General features: G+C 42.9%; 1 protein-coding gene across 1 annotated transcript in view; it reads left to right on the forward strand.

Moving 5' to 3' along the window:
* The first annotated feature begins 1,368 nt into the window (after positions 1-1,368).
* The window catches only part of GCSAML (germinal center associated signaling and motility like), a 35,321-nt gene continuing 21,792 nt past the window's right edge, over positions 1,369-14,897 (forward strand). Inside the window, exon 1 of the mRNA XM_059695125.1 lies at positions 1,369-1,572. Within this exon, the coding sequence (XP_059551108.1) occupies positions 1,544-1,572 (29 nt within the window). The 5' untranslated portion in view covers positions 1,369-1,543. The remainder of the gene's footprint in view (positions 1,573-14,897) is intronic.

Genomic DNA, 14,897 nt, shown 5'->3' on the forward strand with positions numbered 1-14,897 from the left:
TATTTGTGATTAATAAATGGTTTATTGCCGTGGTTCTCACATGTTATCAGACAACAGGGAGAACAAACCCACAGAGTTTCTGCTTCAGGAGGTGTGAGCTGAGGGCTGAGAATTCACATTTCTCACCGGCTGTCAGGTGCCTGGGGCCGTGCTTAGAGAATTCCTGGTCTAGCTCCGAGCTGGTTGGAAGGCAGAATGTTGACCTAGTTTGACAGAATCGGAACCGGCATTTAACAGGACCCTCCGATGATCCGTGTGGATGTGAGAGTCTGGGCAGCAGGGCTTTGGGACAAAGGTTCTAAAAGGTGAATTAGGTGAACCCAAAACCAGGAACAGTGTGTGTGAAACTCTATAATTTTTCTCAAGCTTCTGATGAAAACATAACATTTAAGTACTTGAGGCCTCTGAGCTCTGACGATGGGTAACAGTGACTTAAATTTCATCAACCTCGGAATCCTTATTTGACAAAGATATTTTAAAAAATTGGCACTGCTCTGGCTGCATGGCTCCGTTGGGTTGAGCTTTGTCCCACACACCAAAACGCTGTGGCTTTGATTCTCGGCCGGGATGCCTACAGGAGGCAACTCCCAGGTTTCTCTCTCCCATCAACGTTTCTCTTTCTTTCTCTTCCTTTCTCTCTAAAATCAATAAAAACATGTGCTCAGGTGAGGGTTAAAAAATACTGGAGTAGATGAACATCTAGCTTCTGAATTCAGCAAGTCAACTTTGTGTTGGATGAAAACTGAAGACTCTGCGCGCCACTGGGTGGAAGACATGGTGAGTGAGACACTTCACTCCCCACCAGCAACGGCTCAGTCAGCAGCCAGCTAGTGGCCTGCCTTATCTCTGCAGCCAGCTTGTGCTCTGTGGCTCTGCTGGGCGGGGCAGGGGAGGAAGTGGGGACCAGATGGGCAGATGGGTCTGTCAGGCCCTGTCCTTCCCCTTGTGACCTTAACTTTGGAAAAACAGGAAGAACAATTGTTCTGTGGCCTACCTTGAACCACATCAAGACCCTTCCATTGCCATGCTCATCTCTTTCTTTGTAGTCTTGTCTATTGATGTGTCAGAGCTCTGAGGAAAGACATTACATATGATTGGGTTTTTATGGCTGGGGGAACACAGATTTTCTTTTTCTTTTTCTTCTAAAAGGCTTTCTTCTTGAGTGCTTGGAAGAGAATAACATATTGGGAGTCTTGACATCAGATTTCTTAGGAATAGGAAAGTCCCTGCCAGACGTGATCCTGCAATCCTGGAATGGCCTTGAAAGCCAAGTGACTCTAGCATGTTGGACTTATTCTCCCATGCTGCAGCCTGATGTTCTCTCTCTCTCTCTCAGTGAAAAAAGCATGCCTTTCTTTTCCCCTCCCCTTCAGAACGGTTCCTTCCTTCTCTAACATGCTCATCCCCTGGCAGCCGGTGGTTGGTGGGAGCTCAAGTGGTCAGATGTCACATCCTGCCCCATGTTGCACCCTTGTTGCTTTGGTCAAGACTAACCAAAGTGGAGTGAAACTCAGAAGCTGAGAAACCGAGTCACTTGGAGAGGATGGGAAATTGTCTCCCGAGAGAACTGAGGTGAGTCCTGACTCTGGGCGCTGCGCCCTTTGGGAGAAAGAGAACAGCGGGGAGGAGGCTGGGCCCTCACCCTTCGAAGGGTGGGGCATTTGTGCTTAAGAAGGCTGGGCGGAACACAGCATCCTCTGAGAAGACAGCGACCCCCGCCCGCCACTCCTTCTCTTGCCTTACCTTGGAGCCATGGTAGGTTGCCAGATTTAGAAAATAAAAATACAAGGTACCAAAGCAAATTTGAATATCCAATAAATAAATATATTTTTGGATAAGCATGCCCCATGCAATATTTGGAGCATTATTGCATGGGTCATACTTATACTAAAAAAAAAACCTCATTGTTTATCTGAAGTTCAAATTTAACTGTGTATCCTATAATCTATTTAGCAACCTAGACAATGGTCACTTGAACCTTCCTACACCTGTTTTCTCACCTGGGTATAGAGATTATCTTCCCATACATCAGCGTTAAGGAGTCGGCATTAGAATAAGCAGTCTGGTTGTTGGAATTATGGATGCACAATACTGACTCAAATGCTTTTGATTTAAGTAGTGCCTTTTAAAGACTATATTTTTTTTTAATTGATTTCAGAGAGAAAGGGATAGGGAGAGAGAGATAGTAACATCAATGATGAGAGAGAATCATTGATTGGCTGCCTCCTGCCTGCCCCCAGGGGAGATGGAGCCACAACCCAGGTATGAGCCCTGAATGGGAATGGAACTATGACCTCCTGGTTCAAAGGTTGATGCCCAACCACTGAGCCACATTGGCCAGGCTTAAGTAATGCCCTTTATTGGTGACTTTTACCTCTATCATTTTCAAATGCTTTTGAAGTTGTAGAAAAGATATGGATAACAGGCATTATTCTTTTTACATCTTTCTTAACCTTAAAGAACAGCACCCCACTCCCCATCCACGTTCCTAATCCTTCTAGAGAGTCTAATTATATTATGTTATTTAACAAGACTATTTTTTTAAATGGACATATAATCCTATATAATAAAAGCCTACTATGCAAATCAACAGAATGGCGGAATGACCACCAGAACAACCATTTACACGGCGTGCACTGACCACCATGGGGCATATGCTCAGCCCCGGAGCTGTCCCCAGCCTGCAGGCCCCAAGCCAGTGGGGGACCCACTGATCACCCTTCCAGTCGCCCTGCAGAGGGAGATGGTGCAGGGCAGTGGGGGGCAGGGCCAGCGAGCAGATGGTGCCAGGCTGGCCAAGGCAGGTGCCACTGGGGGCCCCACAATCGCCCTGCCAGTTGCCCCACAGATTGGCATTGATCTCCGGCCAGGCCTAGGGACCTTACCCGTGCAAGAATTTCATGCACCGGGCCTCTAGTTGATATAGAACACTATGCAAGTTTAAGGTATACAGTATGTTAATTTGATACATTTGTATATTGTAATATGATTATCACCATGGCATTAGCAAACACCTCTATCACATCACATAATTATAATTTTTTCATGGTGCAAACAAGCTCTAGTCTCTTAGAAACTTTGAAGTTTATGATACAGCACTGTTGTCTGTAATCACTACACTGTACATGCGATCTCCCAGACTTATCTTTTAGTTGCAGCTTTGTACCTTTAACATCTCCCCATTTCCCCCTTGCCCAACCTCTCTCAACCACCATCCTCTCTCTGTTTCTACAGTCCACCTTCTCTAAATTTCAAATGTAGCTGAGATCACACAGTACTTGTCTCTGTGTCTGACTTATCTCACTTTGCATAATTTCCTCAAGGTCCATTCATGTTGTTACAAGTGGCAGGATTCCCTTTCCCGTGGCTGAATCGTACTCCATTGTCAGGGGTGCGGAATGTCAGCCAGGGGGCTGTATAAGGCCCGAGGAAACTTTTGGCCTGGTCCTGCCAAGGCACTAGGGGTGAGTTAATTAAATGTTTGACCAAATACAGCAGGCTAATTTTTAAAAAATATCTTTTTTAAATTGATTTCAGAGAGGAAGGGAGAGGGAAAGGGAAAGACAGAAACATCAATGAGAGAGAATCATTGACCAGCTGCCTCCTGCATGTCCCCCACTGGGGATTGAGCCCCCAACCTGGGTATGTGCCCTTGACCGGAATTGAACTCGGGACCCTTTGGTCCACAGGCTGATGCGCAATCCATTGAGCCAAACTGGCTAGGGCTAGCAGGCTAATGTTTAAGTTGATAATTTTGTAAGGCCCTCGAATGATGTTATAAATATCCGAATGGCCATTGGCAGAAAAAAAGCTCCCCACCCCTGGGTTGTATAGATATGGATGAGGTAGAGATAGAGATGTGTCATCTTAATCTATTCATCTGCTGACTCTATTCATCTGCTGACAGATACTTAGGTTGTGACTAAAGTGTGATGAACACGTGAGTGCAGATATCTCTTTGCGATCCTGTTTTCTTTTCTTTTTCTTTCTTTCTTTTTTGATAAACAGTGGGACCTTGGTTCTCAAACTTAATTCATTCTCGAAGGCTGTTCGAGAAGGGATTTTTAAAAACCAAATCATTTTTTTTTCCCATTAGGAAAAATGTAAATTGAATTAATTTATTCCAGACCCCAAAATGATTCCCCGTTTTAACCTTTCTTATATACAGTGCATGTCTAATGTATGGTGTTACCTGTAAACAAACACTTCTTTTCTTAAATTATCAAACCACCCCTCCTAGCCTTAATGGGATCACTTCCAGCGCTCGGTCCAGGGCTGTCTTTCAGGTCAGCAAGCAGCATCTTCCCTTTTTCACATGTCACTGCCCCCCAAATGCTGTCACCAGCGAACTGCTTTTCCTTTATCCAAATCAACAACAGTTCTTCTACCTCTTCAATGGCCTGTGATCATTGCTTCTTTCGGACCCTGGAAACATTAGCACTCTTGATGGCCTCCATTGCACCAGCAACAAAAGCAAAAAATAAAATAAAATAAAAAACACAAAATATATTTTTATTGATTTCAGAGAGGAAGGAAGAGGGAGAGATAGAAACATCAATGATGAGAGAGACTCGTCGATTGGCTGCCTCCTGCATGCCCCACGCTGGGGATGGAGCCTGTAACCCGGGCATGTGCCCTGACTGGGGATCGAACCATAACCTCCTAGTTCATAGGATGTTGCTGAGCCACTGAGCCATGATGGCCTGATAGAATTTCCTTCCTCTTTAAGACTGAAAAATAATTGATTGTATATATATATATATATACCACATTTTCTATATTTATTGTCAGTGAACATATGCATGGTTTCCATACCATGGCTATTGTGCATAATGCTGCAGTGGGGACACAAGCATCTCTTTGAGATCCTGATAATGATCTCTTTGGATAACTATGAAGAAGTGGGGTTGCTGGATCATACCGTAGTTTTAATTTCTTAAGGGTGCTCCATGTGTGTTTCACAGTGCCGGCGCCATGTGCATGCCTATGAACAAGCTTCCCAGTTTCCCCGCCCTCCCCACACTGGTCATTATTTGCCTTTTTCGTGATTGCCATCCTACACGGCGTGAGGGGCCGCCTGGTGGCTTTGACTTGCGTTTCTGAGGATTAGTGATGTTGAGCACCTTCTCGTATGGCTTTTGGGCACTTACCTGTATGTCTTCTTGGAAGATGGAGGACAGATGACACAACTGTGCTCAAGGAGTTGAGTTCAAACATGTGCTCTGATAAAAATGTTTCCCTCTCTTTAGGGTTAATATTTATGGAAAACCTATATGAAACAGCACTTTGAGCCTCCAGAAAAAAATGAAACATAGAGGAGAAACTCCAGTGGATGCTAATTTTATTTTATTTATTTTTTAAAATATATTTTTTATTGATTTTTTACAGAGAGGAAGGGAGAGAGATAGAGAGTTCGAAACATCGATGAGAGAGAAACATCGATCAGCTGCCTCCTGCACATCTCCTACTGGGGATATGCCCACAATCCAGGTACATGCCCTTGGCTGGAATTGAACCTGGGACCTTTCAGTCCGCAGGCCGACTGGATGCTAATTTTAAACACTGAGAAGCCCCTTTAGGAGACACTGTAATTAATAGCATTTTAAAAATTGGAGCTTGTGTAGCCGAGAGAGAACCAAAAGGTGACCAGTGAAGCCTCCGTGTGCGGCCCGGTGATTTAATACATGCACACCCGTGGCAGACCCCGCGGGTCTAATTCCCGATGCCAGGCCTGTGTGGCTCCCCCTCCACCACCGCAGCGTCTTTTGCAGGTGGGGCAGAGTATGTGTTCTGGGGAGAAGCACAAACCATGAGCTATAGAAACAAGAGGAAGAAATGAAGGGGGTTCTGGTTGGAGTGGCGGAAAGAAAGGACACGTCTGAGGAACTGCTGTTTGGACTGTGGTGAACATGTTAGGCAGGCTTCCACGAGGAGGAAAAGATTTGCCAAATTGGAGGAACAACGTGAAAATATATGAGTTTGAAGTATATGGTGGTTCAGGGATGACAGTTCAGTTGCCGATAACTGGAGCATATTGTTCAAGGATAAGTCCAATAGGAGAAGCTGAACATACAGTTTGGTGTTTGATGATGGAGATCTTCAAAGGCACATAGGAAGTATGTGGACATTTATGAGTTAGAGAAAGATGTAATGTGGCTAATATTGTAGGGAGAATGTCTGTCCTCACTGAGTACGGCAGAATGACAGGGAATTACGGACAAAGTTAAGAAACTTAACATGTAACAGGTAAGAGATGGTGAAGAGCTGATGGTGAAATTCTCAGGAACAATCAAAATGGAAAAAATAAAAAAAGAGATTCCATACAACACACTGCCAATGATTCATTTTGGTGCTTGTCAGTTTTTAGATCAGAGATATGGCGAGAGAAGCCTAAAACAACCCCCTCCCCTCCATGAAGTTGTGTACTCCCCGCCTTTCTCGGGGACCTCTTCATCACTGGAGAATTGTGGACTATGCTCTGATCTTGGAAGATGAAGGAGATGCTGACACTGGGAGGGGAGTGACAGATCTCAGAGAAGGTGGTACGGGAATTTCCAACTTCCTCCTGCAGCTATCAAACAAATCTCCATAAAAATTATCAGATGGAGGAAACAAAAATGATAAGAAACAGACTCAACCCAACTCACGAGTCACTTCTCTTTTTAAAAAAAATATTACATATGCCCCCTCCCTCCCTGCCCCCCACCCAATAACCCCTTCTAGCTTGCCCCTACCTCCTCGCCCCAGGTCTTCACCCATGTCTGTGTCCATGGCTTATGCAAAACTGCATTCAAGTTCATTGGTGGATCTCTTCCCACCTACCCCCACCTTCCCTCTGAGATTCGACAATCTGCTCCAGGTCTATGTCTCCAAATCTATTTTGCTCATCGGTTTATTTTGTTCATTAAATTCTACATATGAGTGAGATCATGTGATACTTGTCTTTCTCCGACTGGCTTATTTTGCTTAGCATGATACTCTCCAGGTCCCTCCATGCTGTCTCAAAGGGTAAGAGATCCTTCTTTTTTATAGCTGCATAGTATTCCATGGTGTAAATGTACCACAGCTTTTTATCCACTCATCTACTGATGGGCACTTGGGTTGTTTCCAGATCTTAGCTATTGTAAATTGTGCTGCTACGAACATAAGGGTGCATACATTCTTCCTGATTGCTGTTTTGGGTTTCTTAGGATATATTCCTAGAAGTTGAATAACTGGGTCAAATGGAGATTCCATATTTGATTTTTTAAGGAAACTCCATACTGCTTTCCACAGTGGCTGCACCAGCCTGCATTCCCACTAGCAGTGCACCAGGGTTCCCTTTCCTCCACATCCTCGCCAGCACTTGTCATTTGTTGATTTGTTGATGGTAGCCATTCTGACAGGTGTGAGGTGATACCTCATTGCCGTTTAATGTACATCTCTCAGATGATCAGTGACTTTGAGCATTTTTTCATATGTCTCTTGGCCATCTGTATGTCCCCTTTGGAGAAGTGTCTATTTAGGCCCTTTGCCCATTTCTTTTTTTTTTTTTTTTAATTTTTTTAAATTAAATCTTTATTGTTCAGATTATTACATTTGTTCCCTTTTTTCCCCCCCATAACTCCCCTCCTCCCAGTTCCCGCCCCACCCTCCGCCCTCACTCCCCACCCACTGTCCTCATCCATAGGTGCACGATTTTTGTCCAGTCTCTTCCCACATCTCCCACACCCCTTTCCCCCCCAAGAATAGTCAGTCCATTCCCTTTCTATGTCCCTGATTCTATTATAATCAACAGTTCATTCTTTTCATCAGATTATTTATTCACTTGATTCTTAGATTCACTTGTTGATAGATGCATATTTGTTGTTCATAATTTGTATCTTTACCTTTTTCTTCCTCTTCCTCTTCTTAAAGGATACCTTTCAGCATTTCATATAATCCTGTTTTGGTGGTGATGAACTCCTTTAGCTTTTCCTTATCTGTGAAGCTCTTTATCTGACCTTCAATTCTGAATGATAGCTTTGCTGGATAAAGTAATCTTGGTTGTAGGTTCTTGGTATTCATCACTTTGAATATTTCTCTCTCATCTTCTGGCACCCCTATAATTCTGATGTTGGTACGCTTGAAGCTGTCCCAGAGGCTCCTTACACTATCCTCGCATTTTTGGATTCTTTTTTCATTTTGCTTTTCCGGTTGGATGTTTTTTGCTTCCTCGCATTTCAAATCATTGACTTGATTCTTGCGCTCCTCTGGTCTGCTGTCGGGCGTCTGTATAATATTCGTTATTTCAGTCCGTGTGTGCTTAATTTCTAGTTGGTTCCCCAATATAAGATCGAGGGTCTTATTAGTTTTCGTGTAGATCTCATTAAGTTTATCGGCAGCTTCTAAACAGTTCTTGAGAGACCTTAAAAGTGTGGTTCTGAACTCTATTTCTTCCATTGACAATTTTGTCCTGTTTCTTTGTCTCCGCATTTTGTTATGCTTCCTTGGTGCACCCCCTAGTGGTCTTTGTTCGCAGTCTTATAGATAAATCTTGATTGTTGTAGCTAATTCCAGGGAGGGTTTGACCTCCAGGCCAAGTGGCTATGAGAATCAGCTGTGTCAGCAGTGAGAGAACTTCTGTCCTCTAGGGAGGTGCTAATCTAGCCTTTGCCTGAGGCTATCTGGCAAATGCCTCTGTGCAGGGCGTGGGCAGGGCGGGTCGCACAGGATCAACAGGGTGGGCCGGAGAGAGCAGTTATGGCGGCTCTCAGTCCTGTCCCCAGGGGCTCTGCCTCTCTGAGTCCCAGCACCCGCTGCAAAGCTCGGAGAGAAAGCTGCACTCGCTCTGACCGAAGCCAGACAGTCCCGCTTCTCCCGTTTGAGTCTGGGTCCCTAAAGACTCGCCCGGGTCTGGTGCTCAGAGTCTGCGACTCCCTCCCGATTGAAAACGCCAACCGCGCCCTCCGCCGCCAGCCCTCTCCGCGCACTCCGCACCTCAGAATTTGACTTCGGCACTGCGCCTCCTCTGAGTGTCCGTATGCGTTTCTCTTTCCTCCTAGTTGTAGGACTTCCACTCAGCCAGTGTTCCTGTGGTTCCTGTGGGTCCCTTTGCCCATTTCTTAATTAGATTGTTTGTCTTCCTTTTGTTAAGTTATATGAGTTCCTTAAATATTTTGGATATTAACCCTTTATCAGATGTATCATTGCCAAATATGTTCTCCCATACAGTGGGCTCCCTTTTCATTTTGTTGATGGTTTCTTTTGCTGTGCAGAAGCTTTTTATTTTGATGTAGTCCTATTTGTTTATTTCTCCGTAGTTTCCTTTGCCCTAGGAGATGTAGCTGTAAACATATTGCTATGAGAGATGTCTGAGATTTTTCTGCCTATGGTTTCTTCCAGGATTCATATGGTTTCATGACTTACATTTAAGTCTTTTATCCATTTTGAGCTTATTCTTCTGTATGGTGTAAGTTGGAGGTCATGTTTCATTTTTTTGCATGTATCTGTCCAATTTTCCAGCAACATTTATTGAAGAGACTGTCTTGACTCCATTGTAAGCTCTTGCCTCCTTTATCAAATATTAATTGAGCATAATGGCTTGGGTTGATTTCTGGGGTCTCTGTTCTGTTCCTTGATCTGTATGCCCATTATTGTGCCAGTACCAGACTGTTTTGATTGCAGTGGCTTTGTAGTAAAACTTGAAATCTTGTATTGTGATCCTTCCAACTTTGTTCTTCTTTCTCAAGATTCCTGTGGCTATTTGGAGTCTTTTTTGGTTCCATATAAATTTTTGGAGTATTTGTTCTAGAGCTATGAAATATGCCATTGGTATTTTAATAGGGATTGCATTGAATCTATAGTTTGCCTTGGGTAGTATGGACATTTTAATGATGTTGATTCTACCAATCAATGAACACAATATATTCTTCCACTTGTTTATATCTTTCTCTCTCTGATTTCACCATCCTGTAGTTTTCTGAGTACAAGTCTTTTACCTCCTTGGTTAAGTTTATTTCTAAGTACTTTAATATTCTTATTACAATGGTAAATGGGATTGTTTGTTAGTTTCTTTTCTGAGAATTTATTATTGGTGTATAAAAATGCCATCGATTTCTGGGTGTAATTTTGTATCCTGTTACATTGCCAAACTCATTTATTAAGTCTAGTAGTTTTTTGGTGGAGTCTTTAGGGTTTTCTACGTATGATATCATGACATCTGCAAATAATGAGAATTTTAATTCTCCTTTCCAATTTGGATGCCTTTTACGTTTTCTTCTTGTCTGATTGCTGTGGCTAGGACTTCCAGTACTATGTTGAATAAGATTGGTGAAAGCAAAAATGGTTTTAGTTTTTGCCCATTGACTATGATGTTGGCTGTAGATTTGTCATATATGGCCTTTGTTATGTTGAGATATGATCCCTCTATTCCCACTTTACTGAGATATTTTATCAAAAATGGGTGTTGGATTTTGTTGAATGCCTTTTCAGTGTCTATTGATTTGTCTTTCAATTTGTTTATTTGTATCACATTTACTGATTTGAAAATCAATTGTACCAGTCTTATATTCCTGGAATAAACCCCACTTGGTCATGGTGTATGATAGTTCTAATATATTGCTGGATTTGGTTTGCTAATACTTTGTTGAGAATTTTAGCATCTATGTTCATCAGGGATATTGGCCTGTACTTCTCTTTCTTTGTAGTGTCTTTATCTGGTTTTGGAGTTAGGATCATACTGCCCTCATAAAAAGAGCTTAGAAGTGTTCCTTCCTCTTGGATTTTTTGGAATAGTTTGAGGAGTAAAGGTGTAATTTGTTCTTTGAAGGTTTGGTAAAACTCCCTGTTGAAGCCATCTGGACCAGGGCTTTTGTTTGCTGGGAGTTTTTTCATTACTGCTTCCATTGCCTCAGTTGTTATTGGCCTATTCAGGTTTTCTGATTCTTCCTCATTCAGTTTTGGGAGATTGTATTTTTCTAGGAATTTGTCCATTTCATCCACATTGTCCAGCTTGTTGGTATATAGTTGTTCATAGTATTTTCTTACAATCCTTTGTATTTCTGTGGTGTCAGTTGTTACATCTCTGTGTTTGTTTCTGATTTTATTTATTTGGGTCCTTTCTCTTTGTTTCTTGATGAGTCTGGCTAACGGTTCATCAATCTTGTTTATCTTTTCCAAGAACCAGCTCTTGATTTCATTGATTTTTTTTGTATTGTTTTTTTTTAAATTTCTATGTCATTTATTTCTACTCTAATCTTTATTATTTCCTTTCTTCTACTTAGTTTGGGCTTTTCTTGTTGTTCTCTTTCTAATTATTCAAGTTGTAGGGTTAAATAGTTTATTATTAAATTTTCTTGTTTTTTGAGGTAGTCCTGTAGTGGTATAAATTTTCCTCTCAGGACTGCTTTTCTGTGTCCCAGAGATTTTGGATTGTTGTTTGTTCATTTGTTTCCAGGCATTGTTTGATTTCTTTTTTGAGTGCATTGGTAACCCATTCATCTTATATAATAAAAGCCTAATATGCAAATTGACAAAATGGCGGAATGATCAGTGGAACAACCAGTGGAATAACTGGTTGCTATGACACACACTGGCCACCAGGGGGCAGATGCTAAATGGAGGAGCTGCCCCCAGCAGGCAGGCCCCAGGCCAACCAAGGCAGGTGCCAGTGGGGGCCCCCAATCACCCCACTGGTTACCCCACAGAGGGAGGCGACCAGAGGGGGCAGCAAGGTGATTGGGGGCAAGGCCGGCCAGTGAGCAGGCAGCACTGCCCCCATGATTGACCTGCCAGTCACCTCCACAGTAGGTGCCAGCAGAGGTCCCCTGATAACCCTGCCGGTTGCCCCACAGAAGGAGGTGACCAGCGGAAGTGGCGAGGGGCAGGGCTGGCAAGTGGGTGGCACCAGGCTGGCCAAGGTGGGTGCTAGTGGGGTCCCCCAATCGCCCCATCGGTCGCTTCATAGATTGGCCCTGATTGCTGGCCAGGCTAGGGACCCTACCCATGCACAATTTCTCACACCGGGCCTCTAGTTGTTTAATAACATGCTATTTAGCCTCCATGTGTTTGAATGCTTTTGAGTGTTTTTACTGTAATTGACTTCTAATTTCATTCCACTATGATCTGAGAAGATGCTTGATATTATTTCAATCTTCTTCAACTTGTAGAGACATGTTTTGTGTTCTATAATGTGGTCTATCTTTAAGAAGGATCCATGAGCACTTGAGAAGAATGCATATTCTGCAGCTTTGGGGTAAAATGTTCTATAAATGTCAATTAAATCCATTTGATCCAGTGTGTCATTTAGAGTCACTGTTTCCTTATTAATTTTTTGTCTAGGAGATCTATCCAATGAAGTCAGCAGGGTGTTAAAGTCCCCTACTATGATTGTATTGCTTTGATCTCTCCCTCAAAGTCCTCTAGAAGTTTATATATATATATTTAGGTGCTCCTATATTAGGTGCATATATGTTTACCAGGGTTATATCCTCTTGTTGGATTGATCCCTTTAGTATTTTGTAGTGACCTTTGTTGTCTCTTGTGATGGCCTTCATTTTGAAGTCTATTTTGTCAGATATGAGTATTGCTACCCCAGCTTTTTTTTTCATTTCCATTTGCATGGAAAAAAAATTTCTATTTCTTCATTTTCATCCTGTGCCTTTTGTTCTGAGGTGGGTCTCTTGTAGACACCATATAGTTGGGTCATTTTTTTGTATCCATTCAGTTACCCTATGTCTTTTGATTGGAGCATTTAGTCCATTTACATTTAAGGTTGTTATTGACAGGTACTTATTTATTGCCATTTTAATTCTGCATGACTATCTCTCTCTCTCTCTCTCTCTCTCTCTCTCTCTCTCTCTCTCTCTTTCCTCATTACAGCAGTCTCTTTAGCATTTCTTGCAGTGCTGATTTGGTGGTGGTAAACTCCTTTAGCCTTTTTTTTTTTCTCTGGGAAGCTCTTTATTTCACCATGTATTTTGAATGATAGCCTTGCTGGATATAGTAATCTTGGTTTCAAATCCTTGAATACTTCATGCCATTCCCTTCTGGCCTGTAGAGCTTCTGATGAGAAATCAGCTGACAGCCTTATGGGAGGTCCTTTGTAGGTAACAGTTTGCTTTTCTCTTGCAGCCTTTAAAATTCTCTCTTTGTCTTTAATTTTTGGCGTTTTAATTATGATGTGTCTGTGCATGGACTTGTTTGGGTTCTTCTTGCTTGGAGTTCTCTGTGCCTCCTGGACTTGTGTGACTTTTTCCTTCACCAGGTTAGGGGAGTTTTCTGCTATTATTTCTTCAAACACCTTCTCTATCCCTTGCTCACTTTCTTCTCCTTCAGTCAAACCTATTGTGCGAATATTGTTATGTTTCATGTTGTCCTACAGCTCCCTTAAGCTGTCCTCCTGTTTTTTAGTTGTTGTTTTCTTTTTGGTTCTCTGATTGAATGATTTTTTTCTACTCTGACTTCTAATTCACTGATCCTTCTCAGCTTCCCCTAATCTGCTGTGTATTCCTTGAAATGTGTTCTTTATTAGTGCTATATCATTCTTTATTTCCAACTGGTCTTTTTTCATAGTTACTATATCTTTTCTCATGCTGTTGAGCATCCTTGCCATCATTATTCTGAACTCTATATCAGATAAATTTCTTATCTCCATTTAATTTAGCTCTTCTTCTGGAGAATTCTCTTGTTCTTTCATTTGGGACTTGTTTTTTTGTCTTCCCATTTTGGTTGCCTGTTTGGGTTTGTGTCTACGTATTAGGTAGATCTGCTCCGACTCCCAATCTCTAGTGCAGGACTATGTCAGACACTGTTTCTGACTTGTGCTGAGCACCCTGTTTGGAGCTATCAGCAATTTACACCTTGTGGCTCCCTCTGCTGGGGCTGGGTGCCTTTGGAAAGGACCAACATGTGCACCAAGGTCTGGTTTTCCTAGCCCAGGGCTCCAAATTAGATCAGAGAAAGATTTAAAGTCTCCAGAGATCTGCCTCTGCCTGAAGTCTGATTATTATTCAGTCTTGATTAGCCTTAGGCTATCGATTACCGGGTGCATTGAGAGGTTTTCCAACAGGGTGAGGCAATTGCTTCTCCCCCCAGGAAAAAGCTGCCTAGATGATAAAGGTTTGCTGTAGAAAGATGTTCTCCTCAGTATGTAGGAATGACTCAGTACAGGAAACAGGGGTATCTGCCCCTAAGCTCTTAACCCCTGAGCCCCCAACTCTGATTTCTGCCCACACAGCTCCAGTCCACTCAGTCTTCCCTCTGCTGGAGCACAAACTGAGAGGCTGCGCACAGACTTTTGTGCATTGGCCCTTTAAGAGGGTGCCTGCATTTCCAGCCTCTCTCCCTGGCAGATAGCCACTCTGCTGCTTTTCACAGCCCAATGTTATGTGGGCACCTTTCTCACGTCTGTGCTCTGGGCTGGGGAGCCCAGCTTTGGGTTTAGACCCCACAGTCTCAGTGGCAACCCCCATAGCTGAGATATCCCTCTGGAACTTCAGCTGCTGTCTATGGAAGCCTGGCCAGCCCTCTCACACCTCCATCTTCCTACCAGTCTTTATTCAGTCTCCACTTTCCGTTCTTGGTCACCAGGCTTCTCTCCAGCTAGTCTTCAGTTGATCATTCAGGATGGTTTTCTGTATTTAGTTGTAATTCCAGTTTGGTCCTGGGAGCATGTCAGTGTGGCTTCTACTTACTCCACCACCATTTTGGAATCTCAACATTAAAATTTTTAATTAAAAAAATATATGTGTGATACACACACACACACACACACACACACACATCCTATATAATAAAAGGCTAATATGCAAATAGGCTGAATGGTGGAACAACCGAACAACCAGTAGCTATGATGTGTGCTGACCACCAGGGGGCACATGCAGAACATAGCATGTGTCGGCAGCGGGTGGCAGAGCACAGAACATGGTGAGCACCAG

Source organism: Myotis daubentonii, chromosome 5, assembly GCF_963259705.1.
Source record: "Myotis daubentonii chromosome 5, mMyoDau2.1, whole genome shotgun sequence".
Lineage (NCBI taxonomy): Eukaryota > Metazoa > Chordata > Mammalia > Chiroptera > Vespertilionidae > Myotis > Myotis daubentonii.